Here is a 21,200-nt window from a genome sequence, read left to right as displayed (position 1 = left end):
CATTTTATAAGCATCTTTCAAAATGTTTCAATCATTACATCAAAAGTGTGAACTCTTTTTTTTTCTTCTTCTTTTTTCACATTTATTTTAATGCATTTATTTATTTTTGCATAAATAGCGTTCAAGTCAAGGACGATTGGCGAATAGGTAGACGACAATGTGTTAGTTACCGTACACAAGCCGAAAACTATCAGCCATCAGCTTGCCTTGTTGTGCTCACATCTGAGTAGAAGTATAAAGTATTGAACATGGGAAATACTCTAATAAAATAAAAAGGTACAGTAAGTGTACTTACTGTAGTTACTTTACACCCCTCTCTCTCTCTCTCTCTCTCTCTCTCTCTCTCTCTCTCTCTCTCTCTCTCTCTCTCTCTCTCTCTCTCTCTCTCTCTCTCTCTCTCTCTCTCTCTCTCTCTTCGTCTGACATGACAGTCATCCTCCCTGTCAGACTATCTCTCACTGACCGAGCCTTGGCCTGACCTCGTACACAACGGGAACACGTTGGCTAACAACGTGATTTGTGCTGACATCAACCATTGCCTGACAACACCGATTTGTTTCTGTTGATTGATTCTCCAGGGGCGTGTGTCCGTATTTCAGCATAATCTAAGCACACAGACAACTTGACCTTTTTGTTACAATTATTATACGAGGAGCAGATGGCGGACAGCAGTTTCCACTTTTCATTGGAAAGGTTTTCACTTGCATCATTTTTGGGAGTTCATTCTTAAAAGCCAAAGCCCGGTGGCGAGCCAGCCCGGCCAGCGGCGGCTATATAAAGCTGAAAGTCACCCGAGCAAGTCCAGTGGCTGTCCCACAGATGCGACCCAGTTTCTGTCACGCCATGTGCTATCGATCAGAGCTAGTCAGCAATGAGGCGAGGAACGGCAATCTATCTGAACTTGCTGCTACCCCATTATCTCCTCATTTGCCCCCTAAAAAAACAACACACGCTGGAAAATGAATCCAGCAGGGTTTTCTTTTTTGTTTTTGTTTTTTTTTTTTGGGGGGGGGGGGGGGGAAACTCAAATCAGACTCTACAGAATATTCCTGTATTTCTATTGCTGTGCCTGACGTTGACGTGACATGACAGAGAGAGTGGCCATGGGAAACAGGGCACACCTGAACATGCAATGAATTATTAACACAAGGCAGGCAATAATAATAATAATAATAATAGGCAAAGACAACTCACTGTTTTGGTCTGTGTTGCAGTTAAAAGGGCCCCACCATGCTTCTCAAAATATATATTTTATATAAATATTAGTCCACAATACGGATTTATACAGGTTTTAGCCAAAACAACCACTCGGATATTTAAATGTCATGTTCTGTGTCTAATTCCAAGCCATTTCAGATGCAATACCAAAATGCCCTTTGTTGGCAACGGGGGGCGCTGTCTTTGGGCTAAAATTTTAACGATACAGAGAAGATAAGCATTGTACCACGATGAGAACCATGTAGAGTCAAAAGAATACCGTTCAGACACGCCCATTCCATTGTAAACATAGCTACACTGCTGCTAAGGTCCGGAACAATAGGATGAATTATGGAAACGCACGCGACCACGTTAAAAGAATATCGTGGCAGGCAACCCGGAAAGTCTATTTTTAATCGTGGCAGTAAATGAGTTGTTGTGTGTCTGTGGCTGTCCTCTTGTGTTGCAGTTAACACATGGAAGGTTAATGTGTGTCTGTGGCTGTCCTCTTGTGTTGCAGTTAACACATGGAAGGTTAATGTGTGTCTGTGGCTGTCCTCTTGTGTTGCAGTTAACACATGGAAGGTTAATGTGTGTCTGTGGCTGTCCTCTTGTGTTGCAGTTAACACATGGAAGGTTAATGTGTGTCTGTGGCTGTCCTCTTGTGTTGCAGTTAACACATGGAAGGTTAATGTGTGTCTGTGGCTGTCCTCTTGTGTTACAGTTAACACATGGAAGGTTAATGTGTGTCTGTGGCTGTCCTCTTGTGTTGCAGTTAACACATGGAAGGTTAATGTGTGTCTGTGGCTGTCCTCTTGTGTTGCAGTTAACACATGGAAGGTTAATGTGTGTCTGTGGCTGTCCTCTTGTGTTACAGTTAACACATGGAAGTTTAATGTGTGTCTGTGGCTGTCCTCTTGTGTTGCAGTTAACACATGGAAGGTTAATGTGTGTCTGTGGCTGTCCTCTTGTGTTACAGTTAACACATGGAAGGTTAATGTGTGTCTGTGGCTGTCCTCTTGTGTTGCAGTTAACACATGGAAGTTTAATGTGTGTCTGTGGCTGTCCTCTTGTGTTGCAGTTAACACATGGAAGGTTAATGTGTGTCTGTGGCTGTCCTCTTGTGTTACAGTTAACACATGGAAGGTTAATGTGTGTCTGTGGCTGTCCTCTTGTGTTGCAGTTAACACATGGAAGGTTAATGTGTGTCTGTGGCTGTCCTCTTGTGTTGCAGTTAACACATGGAAGTTTAATGTGTGTCTGTGGCTGTCCTCTTGTGTTGCAGTTAACACATGGAAGGTTAATGTGTGTCTGTGGCTGTCCTCTTGTGTTGCAGTTAACACATGGAAGGTTAATGTGTGTCTGTGGCTGTCCTCTTGTGTTACAGTTATGCCTTGGCAGATGAGGCCTACCGCTCACTAAGGGACCAGGACAAGGACCAATGCATCCTGATCACAGGGGAGAGCGGTGCGGGCAAGACGGGTAAGAAACCATCTGAGCAACACCATGGACATTTACTGTGTATATATATATGTTGGAGTTAGTTTGGGTAACTCAGTTATATTGGGGTAGGAGTGCTCGTTTTGTAGTTCACCACCAGAGTTGGGTGTAACGCGTTACTGTAATAATACTACTTTTTTCGGTAACGAGTAGTGTAACGGTACTACTCCTCCGAAATAATAATAACACTACAAATACTGCCTGGTCGCGTTACTCGCTACTCGCTACTTTCGTGCCTGCAGTTTCTGCTTCTGCCTTCAGCAGGAACCGATTGTAAACATCATCACTTGTCTTTTAAAACATTGGAACTGCCATTTATCTAAAATAACTAACCAAAGAAGAGGTAATCAAACACATTTGATAACACATTTGATTGTCAGCGCAGCAGCAGGTCACGGTGACACTGTGGCAATCAAGCCGCAGCCAGCAGCCACCCGACATTTGATAACCATCGCATATAGATTAATACAAGGGACTAAAAACAGCAAACCCCCCAAATACGGATATTTATAATATCAAGCAAAGAAATGAGTTACCTTTTGCCCATGAGAGAAAGGGAGAGAGAGAGAGAAAAGAGAAAAAAAGAGTGGCACGGCAGCGCATCACGAGGTGCGCAAAGCCGACGTTTGAATCACAGCCTAGATTAATATCCTACACGTGACAAGATACATTAAAACCCCCAAATAGTGAGTATTAAATATCCAGCGAGCCACAAGAATGAATTAGCCTACTGGAAATGTACGGTAGGCTGAGAGAGAGAGGGAAAAAGAGCACCTCACCTTTGCTCTGAGACTCTGACATGAGCTGATGATGACGGACAATTAATAATTCCTTATGCAAAACCATCGCTGCATGTTGCTTTTTTAAGCAAATGGGAAGTTTTCCGCTGCTAGAATTAGTTTGACATTGTTTTAGTGCTTCTGCTGCACACGGAGTCATCTCATTGTAGTTCCATCACTTTCGCCTGCTACAGTAGGGTAGAGTGGGGGAATAGGCCCCCCCTGGGGTAATAAGCCCCCCAGCTGTATTTGACTACAGAACTACCTACTTACTAATACAAATTATAATAATTACTATATGACCTGCTGCGCTCTGTGGGGGGAGAATCTCCGCCAGGTCATGTCCACCCCTGGACTGGAAAATTCATAGGAGCCAAATGGAATGAAATCTGCTTAAACTGACTGACATATGGATACAGAACTATAGGCTATAATGTCAGGTGGAAACCATGTATGTCCATAAATAAATGAATAAACTCATATGTGAGCTAAATAAGGCCACAGGGGCTCAGAAATAATTTAATTATTATAATTTTGATTAATTATTATAACTTCGTATTATTAATATTATTATTATTATTAGACTCATTCAAATGACCACCACTTCATTGAACAACATAACTGTATTGTATTAGATATTATAATAATATATAATAAATATTTAATACATCTAATATATGTTGGCAATGCATCTCAGGCTTTTTTATGGAGTAACGCAAAAGTAGTGTAACGAGTAGTGTAACGAGTTACTTTCTCCAGGAAGTAATGAAGTAGTGTAAGGCACTACTTTTTTCAGAGGTAATATGTAATATGTAGTGCACTACTTTTTGGAGTAACGGATCCCAACTCTGTTCACCACACACCCCTACCACCACCTGATCAATTAATTCACTTTGATAGTCACTTATCAACACACCTGTGTAATTCTGCATAATCACCACAAGATGGTGACAACACAGCCATTCACTGTGTAGTCGGTGACGTCACTTGTCTGCGACCCCTCTTTGTTTACCTACCAGCCTAGCTCAACTGTGTTTAGCCATTAGCTTACTATGCCTAACCCTAACCATAACCTTCTGGTCTCAATCTAACTGAATCTCAAACTAACTGTAACATATATATAGATGGCCAATTCTTGGCCATCTGGCCAGTGATGTATATCGGACCAGTTACCCATATATGGAGGCCACATCGGCCACATACCACATTAACAGAATCCATATATGGCCAAGACAGATGGCCAAGACTGTATCTGTGTGGCTGGTTCTACAGACGGGGATCTCCATGGATGGGCATAAAAGGGTATGATGTCAGATGTCATAGACGTCATAGGACTTTCACATAACGAATAACTGAGTGTTGTGAGTGTAACTGTGATTATAATACACTATAAAGTATTACTGTATTACTATGATAACTATAATACAATATTATAGATTATAGTAGTGGTTATAACACAATAGAATCTATTATCATGTATTACAACTATATCCTGGTAGTCTAAATGAAAAGTCAGTGAGTGATCAGTCATTATGAAGTGTTTCGCCCTGTTTGGCCTCGCTCAGACCTACTCTGGATTGGATACTTTTTAGTACCATGTTTAGTACCACTTTCACACCACTCTACCCAGGTCCTTATAGTGAAAAAGCTGGCACAAGTGGGCGGTGTGGAGTGATGTGGTGTTGGGCCATGTCAGTGGAAAAGGGGCTTTAGAGAGGTAGAAATTGTGAAAATAGCCGATCTTACATGCTCACAAGGCGTTGTGAGCATGTAGATCGGCTGTTTTCGTGTGTTACACAAAATGTAATGCCTCAACTCTAGTGCTCGTCAGGGTGGGGGGTCCCCAGTTAAAAAGATATTTTGGGGGTCGCAGCCTAAAAAGGTTGAGAACCACTATGCAGACAGGATGCATGTCTCTGCGAAAACTAAATTAAAAACAAAATAAACACTAAGCTATGATGACTAAAACTGTGACTATAATATATTGACAATTTCATCAACAAATAAAAAACTAGGCTAACATGTTGAGGAGGGAATAGTGGGTTGACACTATTTGGGTCTTAAGTGGTGAACCCTAGGAGCTGTTGACGTATTGGAGGTAGATGCTCTCTCATTTAAAGCAAAGCTCAAGTCAAATCTCTTTGAAGAGAAGCTTTGAAATTGAACTCGACAACAAAGCCATTTCATGCTGTGCATCACAGGCATAGGCCTGGTTGTATGTGTAATGTGTATACAGCATAACTGTAACAGTGCAACTAAGTATGTCATTTAGACATGAATGTTAGGGTTCATGTTTATCCGTCTATCCGGTAGTTGCTTTGTAGCTCGTACTTGATTTACTTTGCCGCTGACTGCAGCATATTTTCGGTTGGCTACTAGAGCAGGGTTTCCCAAAGTAGGTGCTGTGGCACCCTAGGGTGCTGTGATGCCAGTACATGGTAGCCTCAAAATAATTGTGATAATATTTGGAATTCATCAATATCACTTCAGTTTAACCACTTAGACTCTCTATGCTTAAAGGAGTAGTTCACCCCTAAAATGACTTTTTTTATATTGATTACTCACACCATGTAGACTTGAGTTCATTTATATTTTTAGTTTTTTGTCGCATTCCTAAGACAAACATTTGATTACAACCAGTAAGACTCCCTAATCGGGAGATAAGCGACCATAGGTCACTTATCTCCACAAATAGGGCAAAAATGTGTTTTTCCAAAATCTTCCTGATCCATGTTGATGACATGAGTGTAGACATACTGTGTTGTGATTTTCGTGATTTTAGGGCAAAATCTGTAGGAGCAGTGTCCAAAAATGTGTTTTTAAAAATCGGCCTGGAGGTGGCGCTATATGGGAGAGATTCATGTTGATGGGATGAGTGTAGACATACTTGGCCCTCATTTATCAACGTGGTGCAGATCAAAATTTGGGTGTACACCGAAATTTAGGCAAGTCACGGCATTTATCATTTCAACTTGACTTTGACTTTGGTCTAGGGTAGGATCAAATCTCACGTCAAGTCCTGAGGTGGTGTAGGAATCATCCTACACCACTTTGTTCCATTGTAGACGTGCGGAGCACCATTGTTTAATTATCTGACAGGCAATGGACACATGTATCCACTCGAAAATGTATATCCAACACAATAATAAATAATCCTGTGAAAATATAACATTTTATAAAAGCATAGCCTATAGCCGGCTACATCATGGACATTCACGCCGATTTTATTTTCAAGTTACAATGACAAGCATTAAGAGCCAGATCTCCAATCTTAAGATTTATTCTGTTAAAGCAATTAACAGTAGATTTCTTCCATATATATTTAAATTATATATGGAAGAAATCTACTGTTAATTGCTTTAACAGAATAAATCTTAAGATTGGAGATCTGGCTCAGAACAAGCACAGATACGAACGCATGCGAGAGCATTTTCGGGGACCAGCGCGACGCCGCTGTGAGTCTTGAGTCCTTTTAAATATGGATAAAACCGAAGGTCCAACCTGGCTTGGCTGTGCCCAGCCCGCACGCTCAGCACGCACGCTGCGGATGATTTATTTGGGGGTCCACGGCTATAACTCTATGGTCCACGGCCCACCGGGGAGAAGACCAGCGCACAGCAACGGTAGACCCACCTACATGATCGCTAGTTTAAGCACTCAAACGTGCATAGCGCTCGTCGCCGAAATTGGGTTAAATTAATATCCAAAACGTAACCGTGGGGTTTCTCAATTTATACAGTAGCCTAGCTACTGTACACTATGCTGGAAACCCCACGTGGCGAGCCGTGAGATCATGGCCATGGGGAATTATGATTGCTTGTAACCAAATGAACGCGCTCTGTCTGCGCACGCACGGCACGGGTAGGCTATGGTTTAAATTAATATCCAAAAGTATTCATGGCAGTGACTTGTGTCATTCATGTCGGCTGCAGTGCTATAGCGTCCTTGTCAAAAATTGTACCGTTGGTTAATCCCACGTTTCCACTGTCAAAGACTGCTGTGTAAACCAAAATGCTGCTGTTCCAAGTAGCCTAGTTTCGTGTGTAGGTGTGTGTGCGTGCGTGCGTGCATGTGTGCGTGGTCTGTGTGGGACGCGGACATGGCTTTTCTTTGGTTGTTAGGTCGTATTCGGATTGTTCTGGTCGTAAAATCGGGGCGTTTCTAGAATAATTAAGGGCGTGTTATTTACATTTCAGCCTGCGCATTTATCAACGCTGGGATCAAATGTAGGCCAGGTGTGTCTGTTTAGGAAGCATTGATAAATGCCGTGCACACGTTGCCCTACGCAAAATTTGGTGAAAAAAATAGACCAGTTTTTACACTCCATTGATAAATGAGGGCCACTGTGTACCGATTTGCGTGATTTTAGGGCAAAAATTTTAGGAGCAGTGTCCAAAAATGTGTTTTGCAAGAATGGGCCTCATGGTGGCGCTAGAAGAGGGCCATGTGAGAAATGAGGGGTGGGGTCTCCGCGCCGCCAAGGCGGACAAATAGGTACCGGCCCCGGCTGTCCCGGTCGCTCCTAGCCGGAGTTACGGCATTTTATGTGAGCTGCAGTGTAGGGGGTCCTCCACTGGGGGCGCCACCACTTTTGCATCCGTTCTGGAGCAGCAGGAGTCGGTGGTCCCCGGGAATTCCCCGTGAGCAGCCCCGTTGGGGTGGTCATTTGGTCAGTTTAGCACATTTGGTAATTTTTTACATCTGGGGGTCCCCCAGGGACCTGGGGGTCCCTGGAGCTCCGGGGGTCCTTGGAGGTTGTAGTTTGGCAGGTAAGGAGTGTGTGTGTAAAATTTGGCATGGATCGGGGCAACGGTTGCGGAGATATGAGCAGGGCAAGAGTGTGACGTGTGACTGACGGACTGACTCACTCACAGTGTGACGTGTGACTGACTCACTCACGGACAGCCTGTGGAGGTTTTGGTAGTAAATGCGACCTACGGTCGCAATAAATTTACCCCCATTGATTCCGGATGGGGACCCAAATGCATTTGGGTCCCCATCCGGAATCAATGGGGGTACATTTATTGTAATCAAATTGGCTTCGGAATGTGACAAATGCAAAAAAAGACCTGATTTGCTTTGTAATTGATGAGTTATTTTTTCCATCTGACCCAACTCTCTTCACCAAAAATAGCAGATCTTAGAGATTGTAGATTGGCTATTTTTGGTGAAACTTCCCCCCAGAATAGGAATGCTGCCATTTCAAGTGGTTAAACGTCAAGTATAAAGTTCTGTTGTAAACGGATATTCATCTGTGACTTAATGTATCCTAGGGAGATAAATGTACATATTTACGTAGCGTGATATGACATAAGATTCTAAAAAACAAATCAAAAACGGTGTAATTCAGGGGTGCCGTGGATGAAAAAGTTATTTACCAGGGGGACCCGAGTCAAAACGGTTTGAAGCCCCCTGTACTAGAGTTCATTTCAGTTATACTTTGGAGAACATTGTACCAGCATGTCTAAAAGGTAAATTGTCTCACAAGTCATTCCCTTTCTCTTTTTTTTATCACTGCCTTTAAAGGCCCAGTTCACCTCTGGGACAACCAGATCTTATTTTATTGTTGTTTGGGACACGATCAACACAATCAGACACGTGATGCATTTTGCATCATATGATGCATCATGCTGCATCATATGATGCAAAATGCATCACTAGTCATGCTGAAATACTAAAATATCTCAAAACACAGATTGAACACAAAAATAACTCAGGATTGTGTTAACCCTGTCCCAGAGGTGAAGTGGGCCTTTAATGAAGCCTTGCTACCATTATTAGCAAATATCAAAGAGCGCAAAGCCGCACACCAACCACTCATTTAAAAAAAGGTGTGCAGTCCCAGGCAGCCAAGGTAGGGATTAGGGATTATTATCGCTAATTGTGATAAAAACACTCACGATAATCGTATTGTGGAGATTTGGATTTATCGTGAAATTGTCCTCCTCCGTGCACTGGGATCAATTCACCTTTTATTTGCAGAGCTGCATATCGGTACCATTTAAACCCATTTTAAACCCATTTTTTTTTTTTTTTAATCTCAACCAACTTTTTGCCAAAAAATGGCCGATCTACAAGCTCACAACGTATCACAGTGCGACACGTTGTGAGCTTGTAGATCTGCTAATTTCTTTTTGGCAAATGTTCCACCCCAGGATAATGGATGTTGTGGATATTTCGATTATTGATAATATCGTAAATTGCTTCTTCTTTTTTTGTCACAATAATCATGACATGAAATGTTCATATCGTCGCATCCCTATTAGGGATTTGGGTAAGTCTCCTCATCAGACTGCTTTGCAGGGGAAGGCGAAGTAAAAAGGCATGCCTCTGTGGTATGACTGGAGTCTACTCCTGGATTATTACCTCATCCTCCTCATGAAGGCTAGATGAGCGTTTCTGTTCTCCTCTGTGATGTGTTGGACCTGTGTTGTGTCTAGTAGGACGGTCTTGTTCTGGTTTGGTGATATGCTGTCTAGCCGTGGGTTTGTCTTTGAATGAAGCCTTATATCCAAATGGAAGTTACGGTATCAGATACCAGCAGAGGCTGCAGGAGCCATGAAAGAGATGGCAGAGTAGATAAAAGAAAATGTCTCCGTTATATGACACACGCGCATGTGCGTGTGCACACACACACACACACACACACACACACACACACACACACACACACACACACACACACACACACACACACACACACACACACAAGTCTTATCCAACACAAACATCCTCCTTGATCTTTACATCTTATCTGAGCCTCAAAACACGTCTGAGTGCAAACGAACGGCAGTATTCTGCAAATCATACCAATCACTGTGTTTTGGACTTTATTTGAATCCAGACCAACCGGTGTCAGATGTCTGGGTCCGATGCCACAGTCCTGATTGTCAGAGGGTTCTAGACAAGCTAATACCAATGTTTTTACAAATATTTAAAAGAAAGGGAAAACATTATATGTACTGTATATACAAAAAGTGCTAAATCTTGAAAAGAATTTCAGAAACACTTGTAAACCCAAAGTTTTTTGCACACATAGTTCAGCTCAGGGACAGGTGTGTTGGGCAAGCAGACACTTGGATTAAATAAAAAGAACCAGTTTTTGAAACTTTTCTTAAGGCTTAACGTTTCGGTCACGGACCTTCCTCACTCAAGCTTCTTGTAGAAATAAGTCTTGTTGGAATAACCTTTTGATAAATAAACACAAACTTAACTTCAATCGGCTGCATAATTGCAGATACCTGCCGTGTGACGAAAATAATAATAATAATCATCAAATAACGACAGATGTACTGTATATCGGTCAGGCGCTGGTTTGTGAATCAGGCGTTTAAGAAGGTTTTACCAGAAACTGTGGTCAAACCTCCTCTATCCAATCACAAGGCACGTCAGACCTCATCAGCCATGGATTGCAGTGATCTAATTGGACAGGAGTTACGTCCCAGACATCATTTACAGTGATCTCATTGGACAGGAGGAAAGTCCCAGACATTGTTTACAGTCATCTCATTGGACGGGAGAAAAGTCCTTTACATCATTACTGTCATCTCATTGGACAGGAAGGAGTAAAGTCCCAGATATCATTTACATCACCATACAACCAGCCAGTCAGTCTAAAAAGAAAAAAAAAACGTTTCCCATACCAGCAAAGCTGGCTTTTTTGGAGAAGGAACGCTTTTCCCATCACCACGCATCAGTGGCCTCCCTCACAGCCTTTTTTAAAGCTGGCCCGAGAGCCCCCGTAATGGGACTGGATTCCTCTCATCGCACAGGCATCCTGTTGGTTCCCAGTGAAGTCAGTCAGTGTTATTGATGATGATGATGATGATGATAATTTAGCCCTGATTCGGTAATGGCCACCATCTAACTAAACAAGGTGGTGCCTGGTCCTGGGGCGTGTGGAATGAAATGAGGAGGGGCCTGCCTTCTCCAGACCCCCACACTGAAATGGCTCTCCTGGGGGATGATGTAAGGGGGATTTTTATTTTGTATGGAGGAGGGGTAAGGGCGGTTGGACGGGTATGTACTATATAGTAACACTTGGTAGTCGCCCAAGTGGAGGTCTAACTAAATCAGGGGTTTTCAACCCTTTTTCATATCAAGGTCCATTATATATTCTGCATTTGAGCCACGGTTACGGAGTTTATCGGCCGAAAAGACGTGTTTGTTTGCCGTTCTTCCGACTGGCTGAGAGATGTTTTGCTACGCTGATTGGTTAGAGGAGTCTGTCTTGTCAAGGCAAGTACTCCCGCCCACTTTTCAAGCTGCCCATAGGCCGAAGGCCAGACGTTATACTGGGGAAGGAATGAGTGAGTGAACGCAGTATGACGTCAGGCCCCGCCAGGCTACGGTTACGGACCACCATTTGATGCCTCTCAGACCCATGTTCGTTTGTTGGATAAGATTTTGTCCACAATTCCATGCTGTATTGATGTTGGTACCACAGGCGAGATGACAGGCAAACATCGATCAAAATAGCAATTCTTCTACATTCGCTAATTGTGTAGACTTCTTGTAAATTAAGTAATGCTGATGTTTAAGAATAATTTAACTCTTGAGCGCTAACTAAACCAAATTTGGTTTCATTTTACACTCAATTTGGTTACCAACTCTCCATCATTTAGCTACAGCTGGAACCCCCTCAAGGACCCCTGGGGGGCCCTGAACCCCACTTTTAGAACCAATGGTCTAAAGAACTGTTTCCCAAACAGTGGGTCGGGGAGTTTAATATACTTTTTCAAAAGTATTTAATAAATAAAATCAAACAATCTAATAATTTCCATTAAAAATCAACAAATAAAAACACATTTCAGAAGCAGTTTAAATAGCAGATCCACAAGAGTTATTCCTGGTCTATAGTTGGTTGCGCACTGAGAGCCGCTCTACGGCGTGGCTCCGGCTGTGACGCATTGTGAGCTTGTAGATCGGCTAGTTGACATTTTACACGACGATTAATTGTCACCCAAATAATTGCGATTAACAATTTAATTGTGTTTTGGCCTTGACAATTACATTTCTGTTTGGCTTGTAGGCTTTGAAGTTGCACATGGCAGATATGACGCATAACCTGAATATACAAAGAAATGACTGACATATTTGACAACTTTATACTTAATAAAAAAGAACATTGATAGTGAAAATAGCCGATGTACAAGCTCACAACGTGTCGCATCGCGACGTGTTGTGAGCTTGTAGATCGGCTATTTCCACTATTTTTTTTACTTAAAAAAATATATGAACATTTTTCAACATGGAAAAGATTATGACAATTATGAAAAATGATCGCGACTATGTCAAATAATTGCGATTAGACGATTATGTAATAACAGCCCTAGTTGTAAATCACCTCAAGGTAAAAATGGCACTCATGAGATCGCTTTCCTACAATGCTGATGACCGTGTGCGTGTGTGTGTGTGTGTGTGTGTGTGTTTTCCAGAGGCCAGTAAGCTGGTGATGTCATACGTGGCTGCGGTGTGTGGGAAGGGCCAGGAGGTCAACAAGGTCAAGGAGCAGCTGCTGCAGTCCAATCCCGTCCTGGAGGGTGAGTGGTGGGTGGGGCCTAGTTCATCATGGCACCACTGACAACGATTATTAGCAGTAAGCAGTAAGATACTGTACAGCAGGGTTCCCCAATTAATTTTCCCCAAGGGCCGAATCATGTCTAGGGTACCAAGCAGAGGGCCACAACATTGAATCATGTCTAGGGTACCAAGCCGAGGGCCACAACATTGAATCATGTCTAGGGTACCAAGCAGAGGGCCACAACATTGAATCATGTCTAGGGTACCAAGCAGAGGGCCACAACATTGAATCATGTCTAGGGTACCAAGCAGAGGGCCACAACATTGAATCATGTCTAGGGTACCAAGCCGAGGGCCACAACATTGAATCATGTCTAGGGTACCAAGCCGAGGGCCACAACATTGAATCATGTCTAGGGTACCAAGCAGAGGGCCACAACATTGAATCATGTCTAGGGTACCAAGCAGAGGGCCACAACATTGAATCATGTCTAGGGTACCAAGCAGAGGGCCACAACATTGAATCATGTCTAGGGTACCAAGCAGAGGGCCACAACATTGAATCATGTCTAGGGTACCAAGCAGAGGGCCACAACATTGAATCATGTCTAGGGTACCAAGCAGAGGGCCACAACATTGAATCATGTCTAGGGTACCAAGCAGAGGGCCACAACATTGAATCATGTCTAGGGTACCAAGCAGAGGGCCACAACATTGAATCATGTCTAGGGTACCAAGCAGAGGGCCACAACATTGAATCATGTCTAGGGTACCAAGCAGAGGGCCACAACATTGAATCATGTCTAGGGTACCAAGCAGAGGGCCACAACATTGAATCATGTCTAGGGTACCAAGCAGAGGGCCACAACATTGAATCATGTCTAGGGTACCAAGCAGAGGGCCACAACATTGAATCATGTCTAGGGTACCAAGCAGAGGGCCACAACATTGAATCATGTCTAGGGTACCAAGCAGAGGGCCACAACATTGAATCATGTCTAGGGTACCAAGCAGAGGGCCACAACATTGAATCATGTCTAGGGTACCAAGCAGAGGGCCACAACATTGAATCATGTCTAGGGTACCAAGCAGAGGGCCACAACATTGAATCATGTCTAGGGTACCAAGCAGAGGGCCACAACATTGAATCATGTCTAGGGTACCAAGCAGAGGGCCACAACATTGCAGGGGGCGACGGTGGCGTTCATTTCAATGCAAGTTGCTCAGTGGTGTTTTGAAGCACCCGGAAGAAGCTAATCCAGGTGCATTGTGGGGGGAGTTGGCCCATCTGGATGAGCCAAAATATTTGACGTCGACGAACGTCGAGCGCCACGAACAACGAACGACGTCCATTGAACCCCATAGCAGACACGCATGTTTTTTTAATGTTACATTGTAACTAGAAAAATATTGTTCCTTCGAAACAATTGTGGGCTCGCTTCAAGCCAGAAAACAATGGCTATAAAAGTACAAAATGTCAAGATCGCAGGCAGTGCTCTCTTTGACGTTACTGACGTCAAAGATCGTTCCATATTGTTCCAAAAATGTGTTGTACAAAAGTTGACCCGCTGGTGGCGCTATAACAGGCCAATGTGAGAAGGGTGGTATCTGTTCCTTGACCTATTGGGAATGTGCTTGCAAGATTTCATGCACATTGCAGGCTGTGTTCATGATTTGAGGTGTTTTTGGCTTTGGCCACTTTATCGCTGCTTGCAGCTATATTTATTATTATTATTATTTTTTTGTGTGTGCGCACTTCATAGGCATATTAGATAAAGGTCCTTAGATTGTGTGTATCATGCAAATTGCTAAAAAAAAATCCTAACGGTTTAAGCGTTTCACAAACTGCTCAAAAGGATATAGCGCCCCCCTTTGGCTAATTGGGGTAAGATTGGTTTTATATTTGGACTAACACTCTACATCTTTGCCAAATGCCATGAACATGTTACTTTGCATGTATGATTTAGAGGCAGAAGAATAATTTGCATAAAACTGCAATATTCATTGAATTATTAAAAAAGAAAAAAATCCGATCTGACAGATCTTTAGATATTGGTCCAAAGTTCATGTAAAAAAAGTTTTGTGGACGTGACGCGAAAATTCCAGAATAAAAGCCGGTTTAAGCGTTTTAAAAACTGCTCAAAATGGCGGAAAATCTAAGGGCGGAGCTTACTCAACAAAGACACAGATGTCTTCCGCTCGAGTCAAAGCACGCGTGTAAGCAAGTTGCATGTCTTCAAACGAAACAAGGCATGACTTATGCCCGAAGTTTGAATTTTCAAACGCTTCGTATAGCGCCCCCCTTTGGTCGATTGGAATAAAATTGGTTTCAGTGATACTTTGACTTACCCTCTACATCTTTGCCAAATGCCATGAACGTGTAACTTTGCATGTATGATTTAGAGGCAGAAGAATAATTTGCATAAAACCGCAATATCTATTGAATTATTAAAAAATTATATTTCACTTTAACACATCTGCTGCCTCTTAATCTGAAGGTTGCTTGGTGCCTCGGCGCCACGTCGTTTCCTCCGTCGGCCGCCGCTATTATTTTGAAGGGCCGGAAGGGGGTTGTTTTTGTTTTTTTGGATTATCACTTGACGGCAACGATTACGTCATCTAGTCACATGACAGTGTGAGACAAGAAGATGAAGATGGCTGCGCCCTGCCTTTTGCCTTGTTTACATTTAGATCTGCTGCAAAATGTCTCAAAATGGCTATTTTGTTTAAATGAAGTTTCTTTATGGGCCTCGCCATTGACTTAACATTGAGGAGCTTCACTTCGCGTGCACGCCCAACGTGCGTTGTAAACAAATCGCCGACATTACCGATGCGAGCGGGACCGGAGCGACATTAAGTAAGTAATAATATCTTTACTGTATATACAGTAAGATTCACAGTCCTCACCGTCAACGGCGCCATGGTATTAACCCTTTCAATGACAATCCTCACCGTCAACGGCGGCGAAAAAGTTAAAAGAAATCCGACCAGACAGTTTGACCGTATTGGTCCAAAGTTCATGTGAAAAAAGTTTTGTGCTCGTAACGCGAAAATCCCAGGAGGAGATAGATTTTTACTGTTTTTCATATAATTCAAAATTCTGAGGGATCTATAGGTCAGAGGTTAAAAGTCAGGGCGTAACAGTTGTTCGGCATGAGGAGACGCATACATGTATACAGGTTTCATGGTTGTACTTAAAACAGAGCATGATCTATACCTGTTCAAAGTTCACACTTTCGAAGGCTTCCTACAGCGCCACCATTTGGCCGATTTGAATAAAATTGGTTTCAGTGATACTTTGACTAACCCTCTACATCTTTGCCAAATGCCATGAACGTGTAACTTTGCATGTATGATTTAGAGGCCGAAGAATAATTTGCATAAAACCGCAATATCTATTGAATTATTAAACAATTATATTTCACTTTAAAAGAAATCCGACCAGACAGTTTGACCGTATTGGTCCAAAGTTCATGTGAAAAAAGTTTCATGCGCGTATCGCAAAAATCCCAGGAGGAGATAGATTTTTACTGTTTTTCATATAATTCCAAATTCTGGGGGATCTAAAGGTCAGAGGTCAAAAGTCAGAGCGTAAAAGTTGTTCGGCATGAGGAGACGCATACGTGTATACAGGTTTCATGGCTGGACCTCAAACACAGCATGAGCTATACCTGTTCAAAGTTCGCACTTTCGAAGGCTTCCTACAGCGCCACCATTTGGCCGATTGCTATAGAAAATAATAGCACACTTCGCCACTGTAAACTGAACACATTGATGTTTTTATTTTCATTTTCTCACTAAGTATGTAGGAGTAGAAAGGAACCGAAGTTCCCGTCTACTGATTGCCTGCCTGCCTGATAGATAAATAAATAATGACAATATCTAAAGTGTGCTCGCCTTACAGGCGAGCCCACAATTATAGGGGACAATTATAATGTATCAAGGCATATTTTTTTGCTTATTAGCCAGGGATCCTTTTTTAAGTTAAAACTAACACGGAGGATTTGACTGTGTAATTTAGCATTAGCAACATTGTGCTGTACTCTACCACCAGCACGCATGCAGGGGAAAGGAGAGCTCCCCCGGTGGCATGGCATGCACACTGCTGCAGCAGACCTTGCCCTGGCAGCGTGGGGCACAGATATAAAGAGCTAGATGCCTCGTTGGCCTCTGCAGTTCATTGGAGCGACGTGCAACAGTTGTAGTCCGGACATCCTGGAAAAACGAAGGGATCGCTGTCAGTCAAAGTGACTACTGGCCAATCACAGCGCGACTTTTCCGGGACTTATCCAAGTACTACAATTCAATTCAACAGAGCCAGTTCCGATGTTGCGCGGCTCAGCTGTTCTTACAGGCTGCGTACGTAAAGACCCGCCCCCACCTACCTCTGATTGGCCTAGCAACTTCCCTGTGTGTGACGTATGTGGAAGCAATGCACACGTGATTCCCTTAGTCCCTCGATGCACATGCATCAGAGTCGAAGGAGGCGTCTACCTTTCTATGTCTATGGCGTGGGGACAGCTGTGGATGTTTAATTAGGGGCAGCAGGCAGGAAATGTCCATGAATAATGAAGCTGTGAGCCCAGCAGCACATCTGTTAGTTCTGCTGCTGCTGCTGCTATGGTCTGCGTGCCAGACAGGAGAACAGACATCCTGATTACTATCCCATTACTATGTAAATAGCAACACAATTGTTTTGTAATTTCAAGGTCTAAATGGGTTAATTAACAAACAGATACAGTGAAATAAAACTATTCAATCCGTTTGAAATATACAGGCTTTTTCTTTTCTTTTTTCTGTACTCTCGGGTTAGAGTTTGACTCAGCACTTTGCTGTGTGCTTCGTTCTGCTTGCTCTGTGATTTGCTCTCTCTCTCTCTCTCTCTCGCTCTCTCTCTCTCTCTCTCTCTCTGCTTCTTTTGCTCCATCCTTTTTTCCTTTTCTCTCCATCAGCCTCTTTTCCTTGCCCTCTCTAATCAGTCGCACACCAGCTATTTGTTTTTGCTGCGTCCCTCTATTTTACTCTCTCCTTCACTCCCCATATGCTCTGTTTGGGCCGATGCATATTCCACTTTTAGAGACAAATCTATTTCGGTTCAGATCCGTCTAAACTACAATATGGCTTCATTCACCGTCATTAATTCGGCTGTCCGGTGCTGCTGAGATCTTTTGACTCCCCGGTCGAACCGAAATAAATCTGGCTCTAAAAGTGGTGTATGCATCGGCCCTTTCTCTCTGTTCTCCCTCTGCCTCTCTCTCTCTCTCTCTGCCAACCTCGACACACACACACACACACACACACACACACACACACACACACACACACACACACACACACACACACACACACACACACACACACACCTACCCTAGGGGCTGTGAGGGGTGATTAGCAGTCTAGACGCGCACACTAGCGATGAACTTCAATACTGCATTAGTCAGCGGGATAGCTAGCTAAGCATGGTTAGGCTGGCGGCAGTGAGCCAGCCAGGCAGCATGCATGCATTCATTCATTCATTCATTGCCGCTCTCTCTGTGTCATTGTCATCCAAAGGCTTCCAGAGACCTCAATTAGGGACAACGGTACAACAGGGGCCCGGGCTGACCATGGTTAATTCATGAACACCAGTTTTGACACCGAAGATGCTTTATTGCGCCTGCAAGATGTCTGTGACTTACTGTATCTGCCACACATAAAGGGATTAATTCCTGTAAAACGCTGCCCTTTGAAGCCTCATCATTACTCTGTTTTTTGTAAAAAAGCGTACCCACCACCACACTTTTGAGTTCAAAGTGCACGATCCGCATCTAAGCTTCCGTGGACAGATCCCCGTAGGCGTTTCGCTTAATCCCCGCAGAATTACGGGCCCTTCATCAGTGCAAATGGCTCGGAGATAGAGCTGTTAATGTGATTGACGGCTAGCCTGGGAGCCAGAGCGCGTTATTCAGAATCACTAATGGGGCTTTAGGCGCAGTTAAAACGAGCTTTCATCCTTCATTCCATCCTGGGTTTTTAATGTTTGCCACATGGTCACATGGTCACATGGTCACATGGTCACATGGTCACATGGTCACGAAAACGTGATTAGTTTGGTGTTCGACACCTTTCTCCATTGATGATCTTCACCCCCTTTTCTTTTTCTTTTTTTCAGCTTTTGGGAACGCCAAGACGGTGAGGAATGACAACTCGTCCAGATTCGTAAGTATGCCTTACTACTGTCTACTACTACTACTGTCTACTACTACTACTACTACTACTGTCTACTACTGTCTACTACTGTCTACTACTACTACTACTACTACTACTACTACTACTACTACTGTCTACTACTACTACTACTACTACTGTCTACTACTACTACTACTACTACTACTACTACTACTACTACTACTACTGTCTACTACTACTACTACTACTACTACTACTACTACTGTCTACTACTACTACTACTACTACTACTACTACTACTACTACTACTACTACTACTACTACTACTACTACTACTACTACTACTGTCTACTACTACTACTACTACTACTACTACTACTACTGTCTACTACTACTACTACTACTACTACTACTACTACTACTACTGTCTACTACTACTACTACTACTACTACTACTGTCTACTACTACTACTACTACTACTACTACTACTACTACTACTACTACTACTGTCTACTACTGTCTACTACTGTCTACTACTACTACTACTACTACTACTACTACTACTGTCTACTACTACTACTACTACTACTACTACTACTACTGTCTACTACTACTACTACTACTACTGTCTACTACTACTACTACTACTACTACTACTACTACTACTACTACTACTGTCTACTACTACTACTACTACTACTACTACTACTACTGTCTACTACTACTACTACTACTACTACTACTACTACTACTACTACTACTACTACTACTACTACTACTACTACTACTACTGTCTACTACTACTACTACTACTACTACTACTACTACTGTCTACTACTACTACTACTACTACTACTACTACTACTACTACTGTCTACTACTACTACTACTACTACTACTACTACTACTGTCTACTACTACTACTACTACTACTACTACTACTACTACTACTACTACTACTACTACTACTACTACTACTACTACTACTGTCTACTACTACTACTACTACTACTACTACTACTACTACTACTACTACTACTGTCTACTACTACTACTACTACTACTACTACTACTACTACTACTGTCTACTACTACTACTACTACTACTACTACTACTACTACTACTACTACTACTACTACTACTACTACTACTACTGTCTACTACTACTACTACTACTACTACTACTACTACTACTACTACTGTCTACTACTACTACTACTACTACTACTACTACTACTACTACTACTACTACTACTGTCTACTACTACTACTACTACTACTACTACTACTACTACTACTGTCTACTACTACTACTACTACTACTACTACTACTACTACTACTACTACTACTACTACTACTACTACTGTCTACTACTACTACTACTACTACTGTCTACTACTACTACTACTACTACTACTACTACTACTACTACTACTACTACTACTACTACTACTACTACTGTCTACTACTACTACTACTACTACTACTACTACTACTACTACTACTACTACTACTACTACTACTACTACTACTACGTCTACTACTACTGTCTACTACTACTACTACTACTACTACTACTACTACTACTACTACTACTACTACTACTACTGTCTACTACTACTACTACTGTCTACTACTACTACTACTACTACTACTACTGTCTACTACTACTACTACTGTCTACTACTACTACTACTGTCTACTACTACTACTACTGTCTACTACTACTACTACTACTACTACTACTGTCTACTACTACTACTACTACTACTACTACTACTACTGTCTACTACTACTACTACTGTCTACTACTACTACTACTACTACTACTACTGTCTACTACTACTACTACTGTCTACTACTACTACTACTGTCTACTACTACTACTACTGTCTACTACTACTACTACTACTACTACTACTGTCTACTACTACTACTACTACTACTACTACTACTACTGTCTACTACTACTACTACTGTCTACTACTACTACTACTGTCTACTACTACTACTACTACTACTACTACTGTC

The 21,200-nt window shown here is 42.5% G+C and overlaps 1 protein-coding gene across 1 annotated transcript in view; it reads left to right on the top strand.

Annotated features, from left to right (window-relative positions):
* Positions 1 to 21,200, top strand: part of LOC308280629 (unconventional myosin-Ib-like) — a gene marked incomplete at both ends in the record, with an annotated part of 53,027 nt that overhangs the window by 14,672 nt on the left and 17,155 nt on the right. Inside the window, 5 exons of the mRNA XM_080754958.1 lie at positions 1,820 to 1,884; positions 2,483 to 2,496; positions 2,585 to 2,679; positions 12,914 to 13,018; positions 19,150 to 19,196. Of these exons, the coding sequence (XP_080611084.1) occupies positions 1,820 to 1,884; positions 2,483 to 2,496; positions 2,585 to 2,679; positions 12,914 to 13,018; positions 19,150 to 19,196 (326 nt within the window). The remainder of the gene's footprint in view (positions 1 to 1,819; positions 1,885 to 2,482; positions 2,497 to 2,584; positions 2,680 to 12,913; positions 13,019 to 19,149; positions 19,197 to 21,200) is intronic.

Source organism: Nannobrachium achirus (genome assembly GCF_963921795.1).
Source record: "Nannobrachium achirus genome assembly, contig: SCAFFOLD_393, whole genome shotgun sequence".
NCBI lineage: Eukaryota > Metazoa > Chordata > Actinopteri > Myctophiformes > Myctophidae > Nannobrachium > Nannobrachium achirus.
This window is presented reverse-complemented; position numbering and strand designations above follow the sequence as displayed.